The following is a 27,052-nucleotide window of genomic DNA, read 5'->3' as shown; positions in this document are numbered from 1 at the left end:
AAAACAAACAAACAAACAAACAAACAAACAAAAAAGGCAGAATCAGAAAGAAAAAACTATCCTCTAAAACAAGAGAGGTTGTTGTGCGAGGGCTGTCCCAGCCTAAGTGTGAAATTTGGGCAGCCACAGCAGGCAAGGACAAACACAGCCTGATGACATTAATGTGGTCACACTGGGAGTGGTGGGAATTAGAATTTGCTGGTGTCACTTGCTGTACATTCCTGGACAATCAAAGTCTAAAGCACGGTGTGTTGACCTGCAGGAAATAGCTCCATACATTTTGAGGGCAGTTCCCTTCTTTGCTGCACATGCAGGGATGAGTTATTGTTTCTCCTGCCAGTCAGTCTGATGGGATACTCTGCTCCCAGCCGAGCACCAGAGAGCTTCCACTGAACAAATGTCCATAAAGGTCCCTTTCTGTTCCCATCCCAGAACGTTTTACTGAAGTTCTGCAGAGCAGCTTTTTGTGCCAAAGTTGGTAAGGAAAGGTACTATGTGTGTGGAGCCCAGAATCTTCCTCTCCAGGCTGGAGAAACTTACGGCTTGCAGAATCCTAGATCAGCTGCAGCACACAATTCCTGTGAGCTTGTGGGGTGAAATTCCCTGTTCTTGGGAATGCTGTCCTGCACTAGATGTAGGATTTTCCCGGTGTGAATGATTTGAGGTGCAGGGGTGGGAAGGGCGCTCTAGCAGCACTGTTTGGGCAGGGGGAGTGGGCTGTCTCCCCACTCTGCTCTCTGCACTTCTGGCTGCTCCAAAAGGAGATCTGTGGGGGAAGAGCTAAGTTGCCAACAGAGATTTTGAAGGACCGGCAAGATGAAGGTACAGATGTCTGGCACTTTGCAGGAGGCACAAAGCTTCCAGTATGCCAGGCTGAATATGGAAAAATCCCCCAAAACAAAACCTGGGTGTCAAAAGAAGAGGAGAGAGTGCTGAAAGATGCGCTAAAGCTGGGCAAAGCAGCAGAAAAGTTTGTGTGGGATATGGATCAGCCAGACAAGTGACAGGCTGCAGATACAGATCATGCTCTCCAGCGCCTGAAGAACTGGGGGAAGGAGGGGGAATGACAGTGTGGGAGAAAACAGGAAAATTGAGAGGTACACCTGTGGGTTGGCCCTGTGGGAGGGGAAACAACATAAATACAGGCTAGAAAGAAAGGGAAAATGGCTTTTCTGTGAGCTAGTTCTGTGGCTGAGTGTAGATGCTGGCAGCCATAACTCATGGGTTGAGTTCCTCCCTGCCACAGGCAGCTGTGAGATGTGCAGGCGCGGAGGCTCAGAATTCCTGTGGGACTCCCCTGATTGCAGCTTACCGGAAGAGCCCTGGTTCACCTCCCCATCCCTGCCCTCACAAACCCCTCTGTCATTTTATCCTGGATGGAAGAAAGATATCAAACACTGGAGAAATCATTTCAGTGAAACTCTGTGATATCAGTGGAGAATATTTTTGACTTTGCAAGCAATCCAGTAGATGTCACAGGAAAAAAAGATGTTGTTAAGATTTCCAGCAGGAGCAGGACTCAGGGTCACCTAAAGCTGTCCCCAAGGGAACTCTTTCTTGCCTGTTCACTGTATTTAGGTAATGTAGTAGGTGTTTAGTAGCCCATGGAGCAGGGAGGGGCACCAGCCATGGCACTGCTTGTTACCCAAGGAGAGAGATGCCCAAAAGCTCCTCTGGGAGCAGAAGGATTCGCCCAGAACTCTGCTGGAGCTGTGCTGGCAGCGCGTGCACCAGGGACCTCTTCACTCGCTTCCTCCAGTCTCTGCTTTACAAAGCACCACAAAAGACAGATTTCTTCTCTAATTTCTGATATTTATGGCTCCCACTAAAACCCCATCAAGCCACGCTTCCTTGTGTGCACAACAAGAAGAGGTGAATCAATAACCTAATTCAACCAAAGTGCAGAGCCTGCACACAGCTGAACAAGCTGTTCCCTGATCTCCCACATTCCCCCTGCTCTCAGACCTGCCCAGAGAGCCTGGATTTCCTCAGTCCCCGACCACGAGGCCTGACCTCCTTTGTGCTTATGGCATTCACCTGGAATATTTGGTGGACAGAGGGTTGATGCCCTGTCTGCATTAGACAAGCGCTCCCCGAGTAAATTAAATCTGGCTCTTGCAAATTGCCATCTGTTTTATGCTCAAATCCTGCAATTTATCCTGCACGCTATTCAGTCAGACATTGCCTTTTGCACGAGGAACTCGGCTGGAGAGGTCGAGTTGTGCCCAACCCCCAGTTTGTGCTAACACACCGGGAGTGAATGCAGATTTTACTGCTAGGTAAACTCATCTCTCAGAAGTTGGTCCCTGCTAACCTTAAATTACCTGCTCCTTTCTTCACACCCCCAAAATACATTGGAGGAAGTGTGCTGTATATTTAATCAGGTTTGAGGCTCTCACAGAGCATCCTGTAGAGACGATGTGACAGACAACGAAAAGGATCATTAATTCAGCTCCTCTAGAAGGCTGAAAAACCAGATGTCACCATGGAGTACATTCCTGGTACAGTAATAGACGTGAGAATAGAAAACTTCAGCTCCTGACTGTGCTCCTTCGAGGAACCTGGCAGGTAGGCTGGAGCCCACTCCCTGCAAAGGAAAGGCAGGATTTGCTCTCTTCCCACTTCCAGGGGAGAAATAGCAGTGGCAGATCCCCCAGGTGCCCCCGTGTGGCTGAGAAGAAGGGATGGATTGGCCTTAGAGAACAGCAGGGCTAATTAATTGGAAAATGAAATGCATTTAATGGTTGTGAAATTAAATACTAGCTCGAGTGAGGGAAATGCAGAGTGAAAGCAGTCCTAGGATTTGGTGCAGTTCCCACTAATGCACTTGCCCATCATTCCAGTTCCAGCCCGCCTCGAAGGTGGACTGACAATGGATCTAAATGAGGCAGGGAGTTTTTTACACGTTGAACAAATGCAAGCTAGAGCTGGGATGTGATTCAAGCCAGGAACAGGGCACCCAAAAGAGATTTTCAGGCATAAGAGAGAGTATTTTTATCCCATCTCTGTCAGCTCGCCATACATCATTTGACCACAGATACATTTTTGGATTCACTTCGTTGTTCATGACCCACAGCTGAAAGTGCACAGCTGCAAAGGACAAGGCCCAGGCTTCTGATCTGGAATGGATAATTAGAGATGGAAGTGTCTTTATCTCCCATTGTCCAACCATATCTGAGTTTGGCCGAAGAACAAATGTTGTACAGAGAAGGCTGGGCAGGAGATGTACAAGGAAAACATTTGAGGCTGATTTCCCTAGTTTACATTCATCGGAGTTCCACTGCAAACAAAAGCTATTATTATTTAAATAGGACATTTGTATCAGGTGCATAATTATTTACATAATTACATGCAAAGTTATTTAAATAGAATGTGCAACGAAAGCTCATCCCAGTTTCCTGTGGGCAGGCACACAGAGCCTGTTGCCTTCTCCCCTCTCTCCTGGGCTGCCTCTCACTTTCGGGTCACCTGCTCTGTGGGAAGCCTTGCCAGGTGCTTCAGGGGTGTGCCAGCCTGAAATCCATCCTTGGTCCAAGCAAGCTCTTGTTGTCCTGCCTCTGGGAGCTGCTGGGAGCTGCTTTCCTATGTCTGCTGTGCTGCAAACACTCAGCACAAGAGCCCTGGACACTCCTGTTTCCACTGACAGGAGCATCCAGGGAATTAAGGCTTGGGAGTTAGTGATGCTTTGGGATGTTCAACATGATTCTCAGCATTCCTCTTGCTTTTGCTTTGACTTGATTCCATCTCCTGTTTTCCTGCATCTGAGCATTAAATCGTCCCTCAGTGCGAATTTTGCTTAGCAGTCATATTACCCTTAAACATAGCTTATTATTGCAAAGTCTGTTTGATCCTCGAATTAAAAGCCCCTATTTAGTCTCTAATGCACATGTCACAGGCATGTCAAAGTGCTAAATAGCTGTTAGCTAATTATCATCCTTAATGACTGAGAGAGGGGAGGACAACCAGTTGAGGCTGTTCTCTCCAGGAGCTTTGTTTCTGTTTGTTGTGGGGTTTGAGGTTTTTTTGGTTTGTTTGGCCATTTCTCGTGCCTGGTTTTGGGGTGGTTTTGCTTTGAAGAACAAACCCGTAGCATGACATCTGCAATCGTGATGATTCACAGCTCTGTGTGCGTCCTGCCAGCTCTGTTCACAGGGCACTGCCTGGCGATCAATACTCTCCTAAAAGCTCCCATCCAGAGCGTGTCCAGCAGGCAAACACTCTTGCCAGGTGCTCTCCTCCCATCTGACAGGAGAGCTGCTCTGGCTCAGCTCCCCGCTTACCTTTGGCACTGCAGCTGCAGCAGCAAAAGCTGGGAGATGCTTTCAAAACACCCAGGCTACACCTGGTAATAGCTGCAGTAAATGTGTCTGCTGCCTCGTGTGAAGTTGCATTTTGGGGCGTTCTGTGGGGTAGCACTGTCCATGCAGAAGTTTGTATTCTCTGCTCCCAGAGGTCCAGTGGCCTTTCAGCTCTCCTGCCTCAGGAATCAGTCACTTCAGTCTGGGCATTTGGATCCCCTGTGTAAACTGATGAGAACTTGCTTCCACCCTAAAGCGCGCCATGGACTGACTGCGACCATCCTGCAATGGACCAAAGGCATCTCCTGGGCTCAGACCACATTTGTTAAACCCCACAGGAGCTTCAGCTCAGGGGAGATCTGCATCATAAAAATCCCATCAATTTGGCAAGTCCTTTGCAAAGCCACAGAAATCCAATGGCTCCAGGGAGGGGGACAGAGTCCAGCCAGGTCAGCTGGGAAACACAGCACACAAAAGTTCCTGGGGATGCAGCCCTGTATTGTTATCCGTGCATAAACAGGGAAGGAACAGCAGCCTCCAGCTTATTCTACAGGTAATAAAAGAGCTTCAAGAAACAGAAGAGGATTAATAAAATCAGAAGTAAAAGAGGCCATTTTGATGTGTAAATCCAGTGGAGCATTTCAATGAAATAGTTGCCTTCTGGCTTGACTTTTAGTGTCTGGAAACGGATCACTTGTTTGCGATTAACACTGAGCTGGTTTTACTATCTGCTGCAGCTCAGAAAGTTCAGGGGATTCTTTCTCTCTTTCTTTTTCTTTCTTTTTCTTTCTTTTTTTTTTTTTTTTTGGTGTTTTTTTGGGGGTTTGTTTGTTTTGTTTTGTTTATGTGAGGAATTGCCATAGACAATCACTCAACTGATGTCCAGAGGCTTCTGCCAGAAAAGGGAATTTTGGCCAGCCAAATCCCACTATTTCCCCCTGCCACTGATTTTCTAAACGTTCGCACTGATTTTGTAAACATTCCCACTGATTTTGAGGAGGGCTGAGGGATTAAAGCACATCCTTCAGGAACTGCCCTGCAGCACAAGGGCTGGGAAGGAAAACCCCTTCCTCCTCTGCCCAAGGTAGCCTTCAGTGCCCCTTTAGACCTCCAGAAGGTCAATCCAGCCCAAGGTTTCTTCCATCCCAGCTATTTTGGCACCCTCCTGCTGACCCACATTCCCCAGTGGCACAAAAGGCAATTAGAGAAACTTCCTCCTTTCTCTTTTCCTCCTTTATTCCTGAGCCCTCACCAGTGTCCTGTTCTCACTGGCAGCAGAATACAAAAACTTGCCCCTAAGCACTTCTCCCTACAAACTGCATTGTCTGGTAATAAATTCCTTTTTAATGCTTCCAGACTGCAGATTAAAGGATTTTAAAAATCAGCATCTCGTTATCTCTAGTAATTTTTCTTGTCCTGGAAATTTTGCAATCTTTAATCTCTTTCCTGAGCAGAGGTGACAAACACACCATTTAAATACAACAGGATATTTCTGGCTCCTAAAGAAAAATGTAGGGCTTATTGCAATCAAGCTCTCATGACTTGTGATGTGTTTAACCCTTGCTTTTCAAAGGCACTGCAGCACACCGGGAGCTTTCAGAGTAAAGTACCTTCACCTTCTCATCTCTTTCACAGATTCTCTCCATGGGAATGATGACAGAATACTACCACTACTTTTTCACAACACTGGTAAGGAACACTATAAACATCTGGGGCGGGGATTTCCTCTGTTTCAGAAAAGACAGCTATATTTCCCCCTTTTTCTAGGAGATCTTTGTTGCCATTGGTCAAGAAAATCCTTGGAGAATGGGTACTAATACTCCTTAGGAATATCAGGACCCACAATTTCTTAAGAAGGCTATTTGACCCCATTTCTGGGGCTGGCTAAAACTTTAGTGCAGTGAAAATTAATTGCAGTGTGCTGATTAACAGGAAATCATCAGTACAGATGGACCAGAGTGAAACAAAGCAAAGAGCGAACAGCTTTGCACTGTGTGCACTGCTGGTTCATCACTGTTTAATTGTTCCATTTACCTATAAAAACACAAAATCACAAAGGGATAAAAGCACCCAGGAAAGTGTATAATATCCTTTTCCTGCCCTATAAAAGCCAGGCTCTGGAGCACATGGAGCTCCCATGCACTGACATATCCATCCCACAGCCTGGCAGAGCTGCCTGGGGAGGCACGGCAGGGAAAATGGGATTCATAAGCAGCCAAAGCACAGAGCTCGCCGTGTCTCTCGGAATTTTCCTCCCCTGAGCTTAGAGAGAAGCTCGACACCGGCCAGCTAATTCCTCACGTCGGCCTGTCAGAGCTGCAGCACTGCTGTAAATTAAAGTGTGCAGGTTGCTTGCAAAGCAGTTCTGCTGTGAGGAACTGATCTTTTTGCTCCCAAAAGCAGATGTGTGGTCTGTCACCCATCTCACATGGCTTTGGCTCAGTCAGGTTTGAAATGGGAGCCGGGGTGGGCACAGGGGAAAAGCCCCACGATTCCCTCTCAACACGGCTTGGTTTGTGTTCTTGCTGGTGCTTTAGGACCTGTTTGCCCTGGACCTGGAGCCCTACAGGTACAGCGGAGTGAACATGACGGGCTTCCGGCTGCTCAACATCGAGAACCCGCAGGTGTCGTCCGTGGTGGACAGGTGGTCGATGGAGAGGCTGCAGGCGCCGCCCAAGCCCGAGTCGGGGCTGCGCGACGGCACCATGACGGTAAGTGAGCAGCCACGCTGGTGGGGGTGCCGCAGGGACAATTCCCTGCCACAGTGCCATCCTTCATCCCGCTGCTGTGACACCCGAAATGCTGCCTCGCTTCTCCCGGCGCCTGCTGCGCTGTGCGGTGGAACACAGCAGGAAATGGAACTTCCCCAGCCGTGCAAGATTTATTACCTGCGGGGGCAGGTACCAATCGTGTGCGAAGGCAGCAGCATTTCCACATGGGTAAAGGGCCCTTTCTCCTCATTGCCATCTCTGCAGAAACCACGGCTTTTGGTAATTCAAAGACAGATGAAAGGTATCATCAAGGCAGGGAATGAGGATTCCTCCTCAGCACTTCCCCGAGGAGGAAAGGAAGGAATAGGAACAGTTACACAGACAGCATGACTCCATTCACTTTGGCAGGGTGAGGGGTCACCATCTCTTTGCAGTTTGAGATAATGTATCTCATGGACTGAGTGCAGCTCCAAGCGGTAAGAAATAGACTTTATTGCAGATGATTGCAGGGAAGATTTGGAAAGGTCTTCACATCCTGAGGAGAAATGCAGTTAAGTGTGCTGTCCCTGGCATTGCACACACTGGTGCTGCTTTGGGCAGTGTCACTGTGCTCACTCGTACCCAAAGCAGGGAGAAAGTCGTCCCCGGGAAATCCTGATGGGAATTCACACAGAAATCCCCCAAATACAACACTGGGAAAAGCAAAGTTCTCACCACTCTTCTGCTCTCCTTGGTGTCCCTGACTGTTGTCCCTTCCTTTGCAAATTCAGAATCTCGGAGTCCTTGATGTTCTGGCACAGCAGCAAGGGAAGCCTCTCCCTCCTTGCTGGGATCATTTCAATATTCCCAGCAGTTTCCATTACTGCCCAGGTTGATGGAGAGCTGCACCACTGCTGCATTTCATGTGACAATAAGGCTGTGACAGGAGGCACAGCGTACAGAAATCAGCACTGTACATCCCGTTATTAACTCAGGATTTATCCCTTCTGGTTCACGCTCTGCTGTTTGCCCTGAAACAGCTTGTGGGAAGTCAGCAGGGCACAAGCAAGACAGCTGTGAGTTCACGTCCTGCTGGATGGCCAAACTGCACCCAGAGGCAGAGCTGGTCCGATGAGATCTCTGCCTTTCTTTGCAGCGGTTTAAGCAGCACACAAAAATCAGAAAAACAAGTTCCAGGACTGACTCTGAGTCTCCTGCTGACATAAAAGCACAGAAATCAGGGTGAGGTGATTGACTCTGGAAAAGGAGGTGACCTGTTGCACCCTACAACCCAAAAGAGAGCCCCAGTGAGGAGAGAAGTGAGAAGCCAAGGGAGGAGGCACAAGGACAGGACTGAGCAGCCAGGCCTAGCAGTGCTGCAGGCACTGGGGACACACCATGTTGTCAGGGCAAAGATCAGCACTCCCAGACAGAACAGAGCCAGGACACAGGAGCTTTCTCACCAAGCATCTCCTCCCAGGGTCTCTGGGCCCAGGACACAGGCAGAGCTGGTACAATGCAATCCTGAGGGCCCAGTCCAGTGTGAAAACTGAGGTGTGCTGGCATGGATGGGAATATCTCCATCAATTTGTAGGGATCAGGGCTCAGCCTGAGGTCGGCACACTCATTCCCTGAGTGTGCTTGGACCTGTCTGTTGCAAGATGCTTGACAGCGAGAACAGCTGTTATTGTCTCCTCCTGCTTGACTCATCACTCACAATGTTTTCTGATCTCACAATTTGCTCCCATTGTGCAGCATTATTTTGGGCAGATTCTGACAAGCACATCAAGACCAATTCCTCTTCTGCACTATCTTAAGAGTCCTTAAATTCAGATACATTTGAGCAAAACCCTCCAATACTGGTAACGCTGATGCTGTTGTAATTTACTCGAGTAAATGGCAAAAAGAATCAAAGGTATTAATTTCCCAGAGGAATTGCATGGAAAAGAAATAGAAAACTGATCATCTCTGTAGTTCCTATAAAGGAGTCCAGTTTCTCATCTGCAGAATTACTGCTTTTTCTTTTCAGGCCACTGGTTAATTATTCATTGGGTTTACCTGAATGGTAATTTGTGCAGCATCATTAAGGGAGACACAGCCGTTATTCCCACCTCACTGTGAGAGCACTGAAGCCCAGTGCAGGGGAAGGGGAGACTTTTCTGAAGAGGCAAAGTGGGACAGAGTGTGTGATGTCAGTTTGAGGCTGTGCCTTTAAACCCACAGACCCACTCTCAAAGAAACGCAGATGCACAAAGAGCACCCAGTAATTTTGGTATCTGAATCTATGGGGTAATATTCAAAGATCCAAGGGCTGTAGTGGGAAGTTAGATGTGTGAGTCCAAGTTAATCCACCCAAAACACAGCTCAGAAGGACATTTCCCCTCTCTCTAGGACACCACTGCACACATTTGTGCCAAAAGCCAGGATCCTCGAGGGCAGCAAATCCCTGGGCAGTGGGATGTGTGCCAGCTGATCAGTGGGATTGGCTTCCCTGGAAAGCAGGGCCAGCCTGACCTGTGGGGAAGGAAGCAATCCCACAAGTGCCATGGCTCACACACCTGGGACAACTCAAAAACCCTCTGCAGCCTGCCTGGGACCCCCTGACCTCCCTGTCCCCAGTGCTGAAAACACCCCGAAATTCATGTGACGAGCGGGATTTTGCTGCTCCTCAGGCGTCCCTGGCAAGCCCAGGAGAGGCTTTTCCCCAGGAGCAGCCTGGGGCAGGGTAGGAGCAGGCACTAACGCAGGCTGTGTCTCCGCAGACGGAAGCAGCGCTGATGTACGACGCCGTGTACATGGTGGCAGTGGCGTCCCAGCGAGCCTCCCAGATGACTGTCAGCTCCCTGCAGTGCCACCGCCACAAGCCCTGGCGCTTCGGGCCCAGGTTCATGAACCTCATCAAAGAGGCAAGTGCAGAACCCCTGCCCCTGCTGCCTGGCATCCTTCCTTTGCTCTTGCCCTCCTCGGGCTGCCGCTCCCTGTCCTGGTGCTTGCTGTGCTCCCGTTTCTGGTGCTCACAGGGTAAACACTCCCTCGCCCTCATGGCAAAACCCCTGGTTTACAGGCACAAGGCTCTGGCTTCTGGTCCTACCAAACTGCCAAACCCTGCCTGTGGCAAAGTCTCAGACTAAAACACTGAATGAGATCCCAGGCTTTTTTATTTGATTAATGTTTGTTGTGGATGTCGATAATTTCTAAAAATATGAGGTAACTACAACAGTTGTTCTGGGAATGGAAAGAAAAGTGAGTCTGGAGCTCTGTCCTTGCTTTGCTGTGTAATTCCAACTGTTTTGCAGATTGCTTGATCAGTGAACAATATCCAGAAAACATTGCAGCGGGTATTTCTAAAGAAGGAAATTTCTTCCTGAAGCAATGCTCTGTCTTATAAGAATCCATGACTGAGTTTGCTCCAGAGATGTCCTATAAATATGCACTTTAGTTGAAATGCCTTCACTCTTTCAAAAGTCCTGGCTTTATTCTGATTTTCAAATGGAAACCTTTCCTTTGGGGAAGCGTGGAAATGAAAATCGGAAATTATGTGGAGCGTCCCACCTATGATTTACTTTTTGCCCACCTCAGTCCCTGCATTTGGAGAATAATTATCGTGAAACTGAAAAGTTAACAAAAGACTTTGTATCAGGGCATGCCCCTGCAGTGATGCCCTGCTTATTTTGGGGGATGCTGAGTATAAAAGTAAGGGTTCCTGAAGCCTAAACCAGAATACTTTGCCCAGGAGTACCAGATGTACCCCAGCAGATCAGCTCAAAGCCTGAACAGGGACACAGCTCCCATTTATCATGGACAAGCTGCTTCTCTTGCATGGAGTGAGATATGGGAGCTAATTACTGATGGCCCTGCAAACAGTCTTTTATGGTCAGTAAAACACTGATTTAAATACTCTGAGAGTCTTATCTTCCTGTGTCTGATGTAGCAGGAAAAAAAAGGTGGTGAAAGCAGAGGATAAGGTTTAATAAGAACAGATTGTATTTCCTGTAAAGCCTAAAACATGAGTTGGAAACAAATAGCAAATACATTTGGACCTCTCTAGATCACGTTAGGGTCTGGCTTGTTCAACAGGGAGAGAGGAACTTTATAATTAGGAACCAGTGAATAAGTATGGAGAAGATAAAGTCAAGGAGGCAGAGTGATAGCTCAGGCCCACATAGGTAGAATTTCATTTTCCTGTCTTGTGATGTGGTACTGACATTCTGTGAAGGCATTTTACAGACTGATCTAAAGACAAATGTTCAGTACTCCAGTCTAAATAAACTAGTTTCACACAAAGAATTTGCCTGCAGTGATTCCCACAGATGCCGGAGTTAACAAGTGCCTCAGTGGCTCCCTGGTGAGTTTTTGCATTTTATTTTGGTGGTGAAAAGAACTGAGGTCTCCTCATTTGCTTTGTGGGACAGCGCTATGAAATGTCTGGGAGCAAGGCTCTGCATCAGCCCATTAAGGAGTTTTTAATGAACAGTAAATCCTTGTCAGAAGCTGTGTCTGTCTCTCAGTGACCCAGTGCCATCCACAGCTGAAGGATGTTCGAGCCTTTGAGCCCTTCTGGAGGCATTTGCAGGGAGTGTTCCTTACCCCTGCTCTGTCTGCAGAGGGGGAACAGGGACAGAAAGGATGAGCCCACTTTTTTGAAGGGAAAATGGGGGTAAGCATGAAATACGTTTATAATTAAACAATCAGGTTCTGCTCATGTCCCTTCAGAAGCATAAGATAAGGCCCCAGACTGTGATTGTTTTTCAATTATCATCAAAACCGGTGTGAGTTCCCCTTGTTCAAATCCAGCCACAATTAAAAGAACAACTGCAGAGAGAAGGATAGAGATGCAGATTGGATTCTGAGTGGCTGTTAAATGCTCTCAAGCAGAATCACAGAGAAAAATCTCAGAGATTGAAAGAGATCTGAAGAGATTTCAGTTCCTGCTGTGTTTCTAAGGAGATCCATGCCAAGCACTGAGACCAGGAGTGAGAGCCGTCCATCCGCATTCAGTACCGGAAGGAGAAGGAACTGGAGGTTTTTGATAACAGTAAAAGTAGGAATTTAAATTATGACAGAAGGGAAGGCAATCCTTCTGCAGAGGTATCCATCGATTTGTGCTGTGTTCGACTGGCAGCATCTCCCAGCACAGGAGAACAAAGGATCTCGTGAGAGAACAGAACATTTCTGTTGTTTAATGGTCTTTGATTGCCCCCAGCGTCCCCATGTCAGAGTGTTTTCAGGGCACTCCAACCCTGCAGAGTGAACAGATAGAAAGGAGAGAGCAGTACAAGAGCCTGATGCCAGAAGAGCCAGGAAACACCCACCTCCCCTGCTCTCTGAGAGAGGGGCTGTGGGGCAGCGCCGAGATCTTTGTGCAATGACTGGGAAGAGATGACAACATTTTGCTCCAAAACATGAAAGAAAATCTCTCCTGCTGCATCTTTGTCATTGCATTTTAGCACTGAGCCAGCGACAGGGTCTGTGGGCGCTGGCTGGATTTATTCTCTGGGCTCTGGCGCTGCAATATTCAGTTACACCAAATTGAAACAGTTGTTTACTTTGCTAGGGCTTCTCCCACCAGTTAATTTAATATTAACACTTGATCCACTCTCCCTAAGACAACATTTTTTCTTTGTTTCCCTTTTCATAAACTTTGCTTCTAGTCCATGGAGTGCATTTCTGCTGTGAGCCTATTACTGGCTGTTGCTTTGACCTGAAAACTCTTAATTAGGAGAGCAAACAAAACAACTGCCTGACCTGCATCCCATGGTGCTTTATTAGGAAATAAAGCTCAGCTTCCTGAGAAGACAATGAGGCTGAGGGCAATGTCAACAGGCATTCTCATTCTGAAATCAAATTTCAAGTGGAAAAGCACTTATTTATGGAATTATCTATGCCCAGGTTGCAAAGTAATTGCAGGATTGCATGCTGAGAATAAATACGTATCGAATTTATGAAAATTGATAGAAAATTATCTGCAAGGTGCTGATAATGTGATATCCAAAATCAAAACAAGCTGTTTGACAAAAAGATTACATATATTTCCTTCCACTCTGTTTTCAGCTCATTAAGTGTTACCTGGGCAGTAGATTTGTTTATAAAAAACAAGCAGGAACTATTATAGAGTGACTTTATCTGAATATATGGAGGATGTTTTGATATTTGCTACACAAAACATTTTTTCAGGACCTATTTAATATATCCAGGCTTACTCAAACACGATGCACAGGTTACATTCCCCATGTTCACAGTCCAGTACAATCCCACCCCTCCCCAGGTGGAAAATGCGCCTTTCTGCTTCTCACTGCATTTCTAGTGCTGCTCAGTGAAAGCCCAGGACTTTTCCTGGATCTCTTCCAAGTAAAGAGGCTGTGGAGCATCATAAATCTCAGTTTATCCCCATAGATAAAGCCCTGCGCTGGCGAATGCTGAAATTCTCTTTATTCCATCAGTTCTGCCAGATTTGGAGCAGGATAATGGCAAAGTCATACCCTAACTCGCTGTATTCCATAATCCTGGGGGATCTCTGTTAATAAGAAGATTAATTGTAAGAGCTGACAAGTTGGTGTGTGGCTCATCCTACACGATTTCCACTCCAAGGAGAAGCAATATCACTGTCACTTCAATCTGGCAGCTCTCTCTGCAAGTCCAACAAAGCAGCAGCTTTCTCTTCCAAAATGAAGGAAACCAAAGGAAAATTAAACTGTTCTTGGACAGTAGCATTTTGACAGTGGTTGTTGTTGTTGTTGCTATTATTATTTTATTCATTATTATAGTGGTATTGCCATTTATGGGCTTGGGAGATTTTGTTACATAAGAGTGACCTGAGGTGTTCTGAGCATTGCAGGTTTAGGCATTCCTAGGTTTTTTAATTTTTCATTCAAGTGTCAGGTACCATCAAAGCCCTCACCAGAAATTCCTTCACCCCTGTAGTTAATTAGGAATGTACATTAAATAAATAACTGATGTTCATTTTGCCTAGAGGAGGCAGGAAAATATTCTAATCTCCAATTAGACTTCACTCCAGCTTCTGAGTGTACTCCTCCCACAATGAACAGTCCAGGTCACTGATTTCTGACCAAACTCTCATTAAAGCCAGAGAAAAACCCAGATGATAGCTTCTCTTTAGGGAAAAGCTACCAAATTTTCAAGTTACACGTAAACAGCAAGAGAAGGAAAAAAAGAGAGAGAGAATAAAAAATGCAGGTCTGTTCTACCAAACAAATAACTGAATCTGGTCTGTTTGGAGAATTTCTGCAGTCAGTTTGGACAGCGCTCCCAGGGATGCACGGGGTGTGATTGTTTGGTGTCTGTGCAGGGCCAGGGCTGGGCTGGGTGATCCCTGGGGGCCCCTTCCCACTCAGGATATTCCATGTTTCTGTGATTGGTCTGCAAGCAGCTGAACTGATTGATTTTGGGATTGAACTGTTGGTTGGCTCTGGCTGGAATAGAGGCTGCTGCATTGATCCAAGGTGGTGAAGTGGAAATTGATACAAAGACCGTTTGATGGGTGGGAATTGATAAAACTCTCCTGGAGGATTTGACCTTGGAGGCTGAGTCAGCTCCATCCTCCTGATGTTGTAATTTCCCATCAATCTCTTGATAGGGACTGTAATTGGAATATTTAACCCCAGAGTTTGGCTTGTGCTTTCCCCACAATCCTCATCTTTTCAAGCAGTGAAAGCTGAGATTTTCACGGTGAAAGCAGGGGGTTTCACAGCTCTCTTCAGGTTTCTTTGGGTATTTTGGCCATGGCAGGTGACTGCTGGCCTCTGAAAGTGGCCGGAGCTGTGTCGGTAACCTGTTCTGCCCACTCCCTTCTCGAGGTTTAGTAAGAAAGGGTCTGAGCAGCTGCTCACAATGATGCTCTTTGATCAATTACCTGATGAAGTTCCAAATCAGCTTTTATGATGTCCTTTAACACTCAATGTGTCACCAGAAACATAAAAATTGCTATAAATCCCTTGTGTGAAAGCATGAAATCCAATCTCTGTGATACACACACATGCAGCTCCTGGCTTTTCAGGAAGTTCTGCTTCATTTCAGTTTGTTAATTAACAGGAACTCTGCATGTGCCACTTTCTCTGTTTTGCTCTAGAAGCAATAAAACAGAAATCAGAAATTAAATTTAGAATTCAGGTGGTATCTGAAGCGCGTTCCTCACCATTAGGGTTTTAAAATCCCATCAGCATTTAACCCTTCTGAGGAACACTCCCTGCCTCCTCTTTCTGCTGAGGTCACGTTTGGATCATTATTTGGAGGTCTGAGCGGGTCTGAAGTTGGACAAAAGCCCTTTGCACTTCTCTGTGCCTCACAATTTAACAGCTTGTAATGCCTTCTCCCCCCTTTAGTGCAGAGATAGAAGCACCAAAGCCTGTTTGGAAAAGTGAGATGCATTTCACCGTAGAAATCTCTTTTCTACAAGAGTGGGGATGGAGGCTCCTGCTGCCAGTTCCCAACATAAGCTGTTGGGTGTTTATCCAGGATCAGCCTCCGTCAGCAGGGGAGCTGAGCACAGGATATGTGATCAACAAACAGGAGCATCTCCCAGGAGAAACAGATCTCTAAAGAGCAGACTTTAAAAAATGTTCCATCTTTATGAATAAGAGGTGGCAGCACATCGGAGGAATAAAAAGGCTGGGAAAAGGGATGTTAGAGATTGAAATTCATCCATACGTGTGCCCCCTGCTATCTTGATTATAGCAGCATAATAAATTAGAAATAAATAACCCTGCAAGTGTTTCACTGTTTACAGCAGAGACTAGTGTATACCCCCAAGTCATTAGGGTGGAAAACCTCACAGCAAATTTGTTGCATTAATGTTTTTCCATTCTTATGTTACTTAAGTGTGTTTCAAAGTCCTGCTGTTTCCACATATTCCAAAGGCACCAGACTTGCCTGAGACACATGGTGAGGACTCCCCAGCATCTGAGATTAAATCCTGCAGATTCAGGGCTGGAATTCAGATTAAACAGGGAAGGGAGACACCAGTCTGTAAGTGTGGTGATTTTTAATGCAGTTTTACTTCTGTGCTCTGTCTCTAATAAATTAAATGAGGCAAGGAACGATGTGTGGTGGAAAAGCTTGTAATTTAAAATTATATGGCTGACACACACGAAGGAACAATGCTATCATTTATCGTCAGCTTTCCTTGTATCTCTGACAAATTTAATCTAATGGGGGACCTCCCAAAAATAGATTATTAGAGTTGTCTGCACTCTGAAACACATCACTGTGTTTTATGGATAAGCAACAGCTCTGGAGACAAAAAGGGGGTGGGAGGGAGGGAAGGAGAGAGGAAGATCCCATTTGAAGGCAAACAGGCTGGGTGGGAGGCTCACGAGATCCAAGAGACTGAAATTGTGGAGGAAGTTTGTCCTTTCCCTTGATCCTTCTCCCTGAAGAAAGGGTCCCCAGCACAGGGAATCCTCCTGGCTGTGCAGGACAAATCCAGGCCCTGGTGCCAGGGCTTAAAACTAGGATTGGGATTCACTGGGTTAGGCTGGGACAGGGAAGTGCTGCTTGGACCAGACCTGCTCCTCTGACTCATGTGCTGTCCTACCCCTGGGTGTGACATTCCATGGCCTTACTCTGCACAGCTTTTAGGGGGTCTCTGACTGGCTGGGCTTCTCCTGGAAGCTCCAAGGCCCAGCCCCACAGCTTGGACAGAGCAGACTCCCTTTTTCAGTTCCTTAGTGGATTCTCGTGCAGTGCAGAACTGCCCTGGCTTTGGGCACGTGCAATTCTCCCTTTCTCTTTAGACAGTCTATATTTTTTATCAATACCAGATGAATGTATTTTCCAATCTATGTAAACTGTCACAGACTTGTGCCTGGTTACAAAACATAAAACATATCAGAAAGATGCTAAACAACAAAAAAAAAAGGGGGGTGTTTGAGCAGCAAAGCCACTTAGGCTTAAAAACCCCCCAAAGTGGAAGTGATTGGGTGCTGTGATGCATTTAAACAGCAGCTCCTGTAGTGGGTTCCGAGTAGCTCCTGCTGGGTGCCACAGGCAGGGTGTGTTTGTGTCCCCAGGCACGGTGGGAGGGCCTGACCGGGCGCATCACCTTCAACAAAACTGACGGGCTCAGGAAGGACTTCGACCTGGACATCATCAGCCTCAAGGAGGAAGGCACGGAAAAGGTGAGCAGGTCTTTTGTAAAAAACCATGGCAGAAAATTCGTTTGACAAAGACACGGTTCCTCAGTTTGAATCTCCTGTGACTGGGGTGAAAAACCCCACTACCCTCACGTGATTTCAGTCAGAGTTAAAGCAGAGCTGGTAAGGTTGGGTTTTTATTTTACAGTGCATTTTGAGGTATGGGAGAGGAATGTGGGGCAGGCAATACTTATCCAGTGGAAAGAATCATTTTAAGTGCACCTCATTTCAATTCTTGCCACTGCAGCTGTGAATGGTAAATTCATATATAGAGATAGATAAATTTATATAGCAGCGCACAGGTAAATGTGACATGAGGGAGAGAGGAAAGAAGGCACTTGAGCAATAGCCTCAGCGAAGTGGAGATGGTGAGAATTCTCCAGGTTTCTGAGGTTGGCTTTGCTCTCTTTCCCTTTCTCAGCCCTCAGCCAGCGATACGAGCTGCCCTGGGGGTGGCAGCTGTGGGTGTCCCAAAGCCAGCACAGGTGACAGCAGCTCCCGAGGCTGCTGGCCCTTGCTCTGTGTGCTGGCTCAGCTCTGGGTGGTAATTGCTGATGGGTTAATTGAGAATTTAACTGTAATTGCTCCCACACAGCTCTCCAGACAGCTTCTCTTTTCATTTTTAATGAAGCACTCTGTTTATTTTTCCCTGTACCAAGGCTGCTGGCGAGGGTTCTAATCATTTATATAAAGTGTGGAAGAAGGTTTGTACACAGACAGGTGATGCCAAAACCCTGTGGGCTGGGTCTTCACACTCAGCCTTTGGGTTTTCATGGTGACTCTCCTACTGCAGTTTAGAGACAACAGCCTCTCTGAAAGCAGGAATTTTCCTGGTAGGATAAGTTTGTCTCCACTTGAGACACTGTAATTGCAAAGACTGAAAAGATCTTGGCAGGGTTTAGGGATTTTGGTTTTTCACCAAAATCAGGCAGATTTGATCATTATTTTACTTCTTGGAAGCTGTGCTTTTCCAATCTTTGAATAGAGGCCCCTGTTGCAGGAAAACTAGTCCTTTTCTCATGTGCCATCCTTCCTGATTCACCTAAAATTTCCCCTGAGGGGTAAAATTACACTACTTTGGATGTGTATTGGCATCAGCTCCAAAGTCTTGTTTAATGTGCAGGTTTGGGGGCGTTTTTCCCCACACAAACCTCTCAGTGCTGGCAGTGTTCGAGCATTATTGCCTCAGAATTTGGATGAGTGTGTTATTAGCTCCTTACAGAAAATAATAGAGATGATGAAGTGGGTGCTGTCACTCACTAACATAGGAAATTGGGACTAAGCTTATTTATAAAAGATGTAAATCACCCCAGGGATCTCATCCCTCTTTGAACATAAGGTGCTTAAAACACAGAAGGGGGATTTGGAGACCAGCTCCACTCACGCTCCCCACGGGACTTACAAGCCCTGGTTGCTGTTCTATGAGGAGAAGATAAAAACTCTATCCACTGAGTCTGAGGTGTTCTGCAGCCATGAGACAGAAATGTTTTATAGTGCTTAAATTGTATTCTGTCCATGGTTCACACAGGTCTTATTATTCCACACCCCTCCCTCAAACACAGTTTAGAAAGGTTTTGGGGTTGTGTTGTTTTTGTGAGAATAGACCAGGGTAAAACACCCTTTACAACCATTTCTGTGTTCTCATGGAGAACATACATACTTAATAACCCAGTTTAATCTCCAGTGGATCAGGCTGAGACACAAAGGCCCTCTCCCCTCCTTCCTGGGGATTAGATCATCCGCTGACAGGCAGAAGCAATCTCCCTTTTGACTGCAGGCATCTCCTGTTCTGCTGAGCTGATCTAAACCAGATTACAGCTGGTTCAGAGCACGGGCTCACTGGGAAGGGCCCGTGACACTCTCAAACTTGTCACTAAACTGCAAAACATCCCCCAGACTCCCCACAGCGATGTCCTCTCATCCTTGCTCCCCCTGCTCCTTCTCCAGGCAGGGCTGCCCTGCAGTGCCATCCCCTTGCCCAGATGTGCAGTGCTCCCCAGGTCTGTTTGGTGTGCTCTGTGACTGTGCTGCTCCCCGTTCTCATGGCTGTCCTCCTCTTTCCCTGCTGCCAGCCAATAAACACATTCCAAGTCAGTCACAGTGAGCAGAAGGGCTCATCCACCCTGGTGCTGATCCAAGGACACTGGATAGTTACTGCATTCCTGGCTCAGGCTGCCACAACAGCCAACATTTTATCTTCTTTGTAAATTTGTGCACTCTCCAGATCAACTTCCCAACCTGATCTAGTTTTGGAAACGAAGGGAATGGCTGACAAATGCTTGGCATAATTTTTTTTTTTTTTTTTTTTAATGGCATGGATGTCCTCAATTAAGAATTTGGAAAAAAAGGTTTGTGAGGGGCAAAAGCAGTGGCCACCTGGGACACGTACCCTGAGTTTGCTTGAAATGGTTGTGCTCTCCACAATTCCCAGCACAAACCAACCTGCCTAAGCCAGCTCCTTGCCTGGAGCTCCTCAGATCAGCCCTAGGCTGAAAATCCGGGAGTAAAACCACTGGACACGCTTCCAGACTGCATTTTAGTTAGGTAAATATTTATCTGAAGAAATAACATGGTTATAATTTCTGCCCCCACAGTGTAGATCCAAATCCTCTGAAATCACAAATATCTTCCCTGGAGGCTTTGGCTTGGGCAGTAAATACTGGAAGTTTTCATTGTCTCCCTGGCTAGAAAGGAATTTGCCTTTGGCCACTGATATTTACTGAGCAAATACTGCTGGGGGCGTGAAATGGTATCACCTTGATAGCTCTGGCACATCCAGGAGTCCAGGAATGACAGAACAGTCTTTGCTAAATCTGCTGAGGGCACAGGGCAAGCAAAAGGCCAGAGCATCCATCAGTCTGTTCCAAAGTAGTTATTCAGGCTTTTAACCTGTTCTATCAGAAGAGAGAGGTCTTGCCACATGTTTCAGCTCCACCATTGACAAAATTGTGAAAAGAAAATCATTAAAACAGACTTTTGAGGTTTTTTTAAGCAGGGTACAAAGCCACTGTGTTCCACTTTGTAGCCAGTTGGCCAGCACCACCCTGCCAAGCCTCATACTCTCATTGCTCCTGGGTGTGCATTTTTTGCATTTTGCAGTCATTCCTGGGGTTTCTGAATCAGCCCTCGGTGTTGCTGCCTTTCTCCGAGCTCCTGCCCTCCTCCAGCACTTGGTCCTTCCTGATGTGACCCCCGAGGCCAGTGCTCTGCGGGTTCAGGGGATATGGGCAGCCTCTCACCCGCTCTCCTCTGTGCAGATCGGGGTCTGGAACTCCTACAGTGGCCTTAACATGACGGACAGCAACAAGGAGAAGTCCACCAACATCACGGACTCCTTGGCCAACCGCACGCTCATCGTCACCACCATTCTGGTAAGGCTGCCCAGAGCCCTAGATTCATGCTCAGGATCCACACACACACGCCTGAGATTGACTCAAAAACACCATGCTGCCAGTGGGAGACTCCTGGGAACCTCTGCCTCCAAAATTGTTTCACCTTCTCCAGCGTTTCAGACAAACCCCAGAAGAAGGAACGTGCACTAACACTCAGCTTTGCAGTCACTGCTTATACATCCTTTGTTTTACTGAAAATGAGCCAGAGGGCTGAAAGGGAGGGGCAAACAGCAGACAGACAGGTTGAGTCATTGTTCCTACTGTGAGGAATGGAAAAGGTGTCCCTGGCTACTCGGGAGCTGCTCTGCCTCGTGCTCTCTACGTGCTCAGTAATGCCACTTTTTTTCAATTGCCTAATTCCTCAGGAGGAGGGAAAGAGCTCGAAGGCTCCTTCTACACTACGTGGCTATTGCCAGATCTTCTTCTCTCCAAAGTCCTGTAAAAGGGAAAGCAAAAATGTACTTTGCAATCTGCCTTTGCTGTTTTCCACTCCCTCTTCGCTCCATTTGAAGGTTTTTCTCAGTATAGATTTATCTTTCAGAGAATATAAAATGTTAGGTTTCCCTTGTGGATTTTTTTCTTTTATTTAGGATTCTCTCTGCTTCAGTATCCCTTCCTGTCCCTTGGGGGGGGACAATGTAGGGTACAGACCTTGGGTCTGAATTTGGAGCTGCTGGGCACAACTGGAATTAAAGCTCCTGGGAGCCACAAATGGTCCATTCCCCTGAAAATTAGGGCCCTTATGCTCATCAGTAATTCATTCAGTGAGTTTGTTAACACACCTACAACAGCTTTTAGTGCACACAGTAAATTGCTGGTTTCCATGTACTTGCAACCCCTTTAGAAAATATTACCATCGTGTAGAGAAACTGATCTAATCTGAGCCAGGCCTCACATCTCTCCCTGCCTGTGTGCTGCATTTTCCTGCAGGAAGATCCCTATGTGATGTACAAGAAGTCTGACAAGCCCTTGTACGGCAATGATAGATTTGAGGGGTACTGCCTGGACTTGCTGAAGGAGCTGTCGAACATTTTAGGCTTCATCTATGAGGTCAAACTCGTTTCTGACGGCAAATACGGAGCCCAGAATGACAAGGGAGAGTGGAATGGGATGGTCAAGGAACTCATCGATCATGTAAGACTGAACCCCTCTCTCTCTGTTCTCCTTTTGCCTGGGGTGTTTTATATCTGAAATCATTGCTGTGGTTTTCACCTTTTGGAGCCACTGCTGTGTCTGTTTCGCCACCCCTCAGAGGAGGAACATCTGAATGAGCAGTTTGCAGGTCTTGGGGGGAAACATCCATCAGTGGCCATGTCCCAGATGTCCCCCTGCCAGGTAAAAAGAGGAAATGGAATGTCACACCCCCCCAAAATACCCTAGAAATGTTAAATCTTGTTGAATTAGAGCCAAAATTGGTTTATTATTTAATACTCAGGAAAGAAATGGAGGGAATTGCAGTGGGTTTGCTGAACATGACGGAGATGAATGTTTTCCCTTTTGTGTTTCCAGAAAGCTGACCTGGCTGTTGCTCCTCTCACCATTACCTATGTCAGAGAGAAAGTGATTGATTTCTCCAAGCCCTTCATGACGCTGGGAATCAGTATCTTGTACCGGAAGCCCAACGGGACCAACCCCGGCGTTTTCTCCTTTTTAAACCCCCTCTCTCCGGATATCTGGATGTATGTTCTCCTGGCCTGCCTTGGAGTCAGCTGTGTCCTCTTTGTCATTGCCAGGTAAGGCCAGGACAGAGTTCTAGGTGCACCTGCAGGTGTTGGATGGGCTCTGGAGTACAGGGGTATCAAACCATCCTGAGGGGGTGATCCAATCTTAAAACCTTTCTGCAAAGTCTTGGTATCGTCTCATCAGCACTGCTTCTGGTTTTTGTTTAAGGACTATTCCAATATAAATATCCAGTGGGATGCATCAGGAGGCACCATCCCAGCAGACAGGTGCTGAAAAGCAGTCTGTTACTTGCATGTGGGCATTTCCCTTTTCCCCTCACAGTGCACACTGTTCAAAGGTAAAAGACCCAAAAGGTGACCCTAGTTTTGCTGCAGGTCCAACCAGCCGAAATGGTTGTGTGCATTAGAGGAGGAGAGGTCAGGGATTAAATTCCAGGGGTGACCTGAGGTGAAGGAGGAGTTTATCCCTCCCTGGCAGCTGTGGGGCTGTGTGCAATTACTCACGGCATCCCACAGGCTCCTGCAGTGCCTCACTGTACCATGGATAATAACTCTACTGTATACAACCCGTGATCTCAGCCATGACTAATCTTAAATCTGCTCCATGCCGGCACACTGACTTTCTGCAGTTGTGTGCCAAGGCTGAAAATATCCCCCAGCCCTGTCCACCTCAGAACAGTGGAAGGGAACACAAATGCTTTCCTTGAGCTGATGCCTGAAACCAGTGCTTAGTTAGACTGAGCTGCATGGACTGAAGAAGTGAAATTGTGTTCATGCTAATTTAGATTTATACATTTTAAGCTGAGCTGTTCTTGAAACCCACATCGAGATATGTCCATGTCTCCAAATACACCGAGATTCCTGTAAGATTTGCAAAGATTTCAGCAAATATTGTTTTTAATAACCCCAGAAACCATCCACTTCTTAGCACTGTCACAGTAAATTAAATGGTTACCCACATTTTGACATCAGTTCCTGGAAAAAAATAGTACTTGGGAATAGTTTGCACAGACTGGTATAATCCTCCTGTCATTTCTTTCAACTTTCAGCAGCTGAATAATTTCTCATTTGTCTCTGAGCCTTACGTAGCCCTGTCATTGTTACATTAATTTTTAAACTCAAACACTGAAGATCTTATCACTGTGAAGGGCTGCAGACTGGCAAAGCTCTGTTCCAAGTACACTGCCAGTGGATGAACAAGGTGTTTTCTGCCAAGATTTCCCGTCCTAATGGCTAATGCCATCTCAGCTGTGCTGTTAAGCCAGTGAAGGTAGAGCCAAGTAGCTGAGTCAATAATGTCATACAGACCCTGTGGGAAAAGGTGCTTGGGTGACCTTGAGCATCTCACCTTTAGCAAAAACCTCAGCACAGCTGCTGCTAGAGAGGGACAAAACAAGAGGGAAAAAGGCCAGGAAAACAGAAGGTGTGAGCAGTGAATTCTGCTGAACTGTAAACCAGAGCCTAGCGCAGCAACAGAAATATGAGAAGAAAATCATCTTTTGTTTTGAGGTGTAAAGGAGATGTACACCCTACTACTACATTGAAATATGTACCATGGGCTAGAAGAACCTTCCCGGTCTAGAAGACAGGGCTTTGCTGCCAGAATTTCATGGCCAATTTCTAGCAATGGCCCTTTTGCTCTTTCTGTGATGGAGACATTTGTGCCCAACTCACTGAATGTGGTGGCTGCAAAACCCCAGCCTTGGGCTTCCCAGGCAAGTCAGGCAGAGGGATTTATTCTTCTTCCTGCCCTGTGTGAACACTGTGGGGGGAGCTCTTCATTCCTGGGGCTGTTGGCAACCTACCGGTCCTTATTGGGGGTTCCTTGTGAAGGATGTGTTTCCCTCTGTGTGCATGAAGTGAGTTGGGAACAACGTGGTCACTCCATAACACCTTCCTCCATGATTACAGCAGAAACCTGGAACATCTAACTTGGGAATTGCTTTTCTTTTGACGGGTGCATACAGAACTGTTGTAACTTGAACCTGCAAACTTTGTCTTTTGTCATGATTTTTGATACTCTCGTTCTGGGTATTGTGCAGCTGATGGCATCCTAAGCTACATCCTCTCCCAATTAATGGGTTCATTATTACCAGACTTCATTACTTCAGCTAAGCAAGGCACTCTGCTCACAACCGTGCATAAATTCAATGCTTAATTATATTGCTGCAACAGTAATTAGGATGTGTTGGGTGAGGTTGTCAATTAAAGCTGCATTCACAGGCTCCATGAGGAAGCCACGCGGCACCGGGGAGCCGGAGCGGGCGCCCTGAGGAGGAGCAGTCCTTGGGATGCGCCTGCTGGCTGTGTGCTCAGCCCAGAGTCCTTCAGGGAATCCCTGTGCTGCTCCCTCCTGGCCGTGCCCATCCACCGTCCCTGTGGCTTGGGGAGCTGCCACTGCTCCCAAAGCTGCAGAGAGCAAGGTGCTCAGAACTGTGAGGCCGCTCCTGAACGGGCACCTGCTTCAGAATGGGACCCCATGGTCCTGGTGGGTCCCTGCCAGCTGAGAACATCCAGCGATTCTGGGAATGATGGGCTGCTGCTGCTGCAGGGAGGGTCCAGCAGCCCCGTGCCAGGCCCAGCAGTGCGGCACCCATCGCTCCACAGCCTCTCCACAGGTGGCACAGGGCAGTGCCGCCGTCCCTGGGACACCCTGGATGCCAACCTGTCCTTTGGCACGGGGACAGCCCTCCATGGCGGGCCCCGGTGCGCCCGCTGCCTGCGTGGCGCCGTGCCATGCCGGGCTGCGCCGCTCAGCAGGTTTGCTGTGTGTCCTCTGCTCGATGTTTACAGACTGTTTCTGTTGACTGCCACAGGTTTACACCATACGAGTGGTATAACCCCCACCCGTGCAACCCAGACTCAGATGTGGTGGAAAACAATTTTACTTTACTAAATAGTTTCTGGTTTGGAGTTGGAGCTCTCATGCAGCAAGGTACACCGGTTACACTTCGTTCTCGCACACGTCCCACAGTCTGCTCCAGGGCTTCTGTGCTGGTAAACTCCACCCTCTGTAAACACAGCATGTACTGTAAAACCTGATCTCACACACGCAGAGTAGCACGAGGGAAGGAAGCCACGTGCCGCTGCCACAGGGGAACCGCGCAACCCAGACCAGAGGAAGGAGGGCGAGCGTCTGAGAGAAAGGGGAGCACACAGGGCCACACGGGAGCTCTGCAGCTGAAATGGAGTTTAATTGCAGGAGGGATGTGAAGTGCCTCATGCTGGAGCTGAGTTTATTGGTATAAGAGATTTGGCAGCAGGAAAATGTTGGGCCCGTATCCCAACACAAACAGCCTTAGTTGCCCTAGAAGAACTGTTCCAGCTGCCAAACAAGGACAGATCCTCTTTGTTCAGAAGGGTCCTTGAGTTTGTAGGCACCTGTCAAACGTTTAAAACCGACACCAAACCCTGTTTTCTATGGCTTTTCTGCAGGTATGAGTCCCATCCTTCTGTAAGCGCATCCAACCCTAGAAGCCTTAACTTAACCCAGTCACGAGCCCCCATTGCTGATGATTTTGGAAACAGCTGACATTTTATTCAGATGCCAAGGAGGGGCAGTGAACCTTGCTCCATGTGGGAAGTCAAATAGATCTATGTACTAAGCACATTGGTTTATAGCATTTATGTTCTGAGGTCTCCAATTAAATCACTTTTCACCAAAACCGGGGTCCACAGAAAAGAGAGAAAATGTCTTCTGACAAACATTTCCAGTTGAATCAAAGCTGAACAAAAAAGACCCCACCCCACAACAGCCAAAAAGTCAAAGCCCAGCAGTACTTTGGTATTAAATTCCTAAACATTTAAGTAAGGAATGTAAAACCATCTCTGCATTCATACAGGTACAGTTTATGCTTTCCTCTTTAACAGACATGAGTAGCAGTAAAAAAAAAAAAAAAAAAAATTAAAATAAAGAGGATTTTTTCCTAGATATGGTAGAGAATAAAGTTTGTATTGACCTAAGATGCACTTGCTTTTAGTGGTGCATTATTATGTTAAGAGGGTATAGAGCTTCCCCACAGAAATTTCTTAGAAGGAGGCTGGATGAAAGAAGAGCATTTCTGCTTTGTTTTGGAGCTTTTCTCTTTTGTTTTCCTTCCAATTCATCAGTAAAACACAGGCTGAGGTTTTACAGTATCAGGCAGGTGTGTGTATCTAATTGTGGTTGCCCTGTGTGTGAAAGTGCCCCAGGATTTTGTGTTTCCTGTCCTGCCTTTTTTGGAGTTTACCATCATCCACAGCAAACTGTGGGATGCAGTGTCTGCTCGTTACCACTACCTTGGGTACATGACAGTCAGCCCCAACCAGACTCTGCTTGTCTTGTAAGGAGGTTCAAAACAAAACAAAAGAAAGAGAGAAAAAGAAAGAAAGGAAAAAGAAAACATTCATAAGGCAACACAAATGTTTCCATGTGCAAACTTGTGGTGTGATTGTCTGTGCCTCATGGTCACGTGAAGAGTTTGGACATGATGGGAGTGGTGGTGGAAGTCTGGGTCTAGCGTTGCGCTCCTCCTCCTTGGCAGCAGCTGCTCGTTATGCTTGACTGGAAGCCACTTGTGATTAAATTTTAAAATGTGATGATCAGACTTTCTCTTTTCTACAGAGCGTGAGCAAAGTCTGGATCAGGATTGGCTGTCATGTCTGCCATAAAAAGGCACTAGAGAGACTTCAGCAAGTATTGTCTCTGCTCCCGAGTCTTGCTGGCAACATTTTGATTTAGATGCTGCTTCCCCTGTTTTTCCCCGGAAGTCTCAGATGTGTTTGCATTCTCTGAAAGCATCCAAACAGGGCGCATTTCATCCAATCCATCCAGGGAAGCTGTCACTGTCAGAAAGGAGAGAT

General features: G+C 46.9%; 1 protein-coding gene across 4 annotated transcripts in view; it reads left to right on the top strand.

Moving 5' to 3' along the window:
* The window catches only part of LOC120748965 (glutamate receptor ionotropic, kainate 1), a 101,976-nt gene that overhangs the window by 56,329 nt on the left and 18,595 nt on the right, over positions 1 to 27,052 (top strand). For 2 of the 4 annotated variants that reach the window (XM_040055976.1, XM_040055975.1), the window contains exons 5-13: positions 5,934 to 5,987; positions 6,836 to 7,009; positions 9,751 to 9,894; positions 17,014 to 17,121; positions 17,796 to 17,840; positions 20,394 to 20,507; positions 21,459 to 21,662; positions 22,038 to 22,261; positions 25,027 to 25,145. In XM_040055976.1, coding sequence (XP_039911910.1) covers positions 5,934 to 5,987; positions 6,836 to 7,009; positions 9,751 to 9,894; positions 17,014 to 17,121; positions 17,796 to 17,840; positions 20,394 to 20,507; positions 21,459 to 21,662; positions 22,038 to 22,261; positions 25,027 to 25,145 — 1,186 coding nt within the window. The remainder of the gene's footprint in view (positions 1 to 5,933; positions 5,988 to 6,835; positions 7,010 to 9,750; positions 9,895 to 17,013; positions 17,122 to 17,795; positions 17,841 to 20,393; positions 20,508 to 21,458; positions 21,663 to 22,037; positions 22,262 to 25,026; positions 25,146 to 27,052) is intronic. The other 2 variants (XM_040055979.2, XM_040055978.2) reach the window with 1 other exon arrangement.

The sequence above is a fragment of the Hirundo rustica genome, chromosome 2 (assembly GCF_015227805.2).
Source record: "Hirundo rustica isolate bHirRus1 chromosome 2, bHirRus1.pri.v3, whole genome shotgun sequence".
In the NCBI taxonomy this organism is placed as follows: Eukaryota; Metazoa; Chordata; class Aves; order Passeriformes; family Hirundinidae; genus Hirundo; species Hirundo rustica.
The sequence above is the reverse complement of the archived record's forward strand: the minus strand, read 5'-3'. Positions and strand labels throughout refer to the sequence as shown.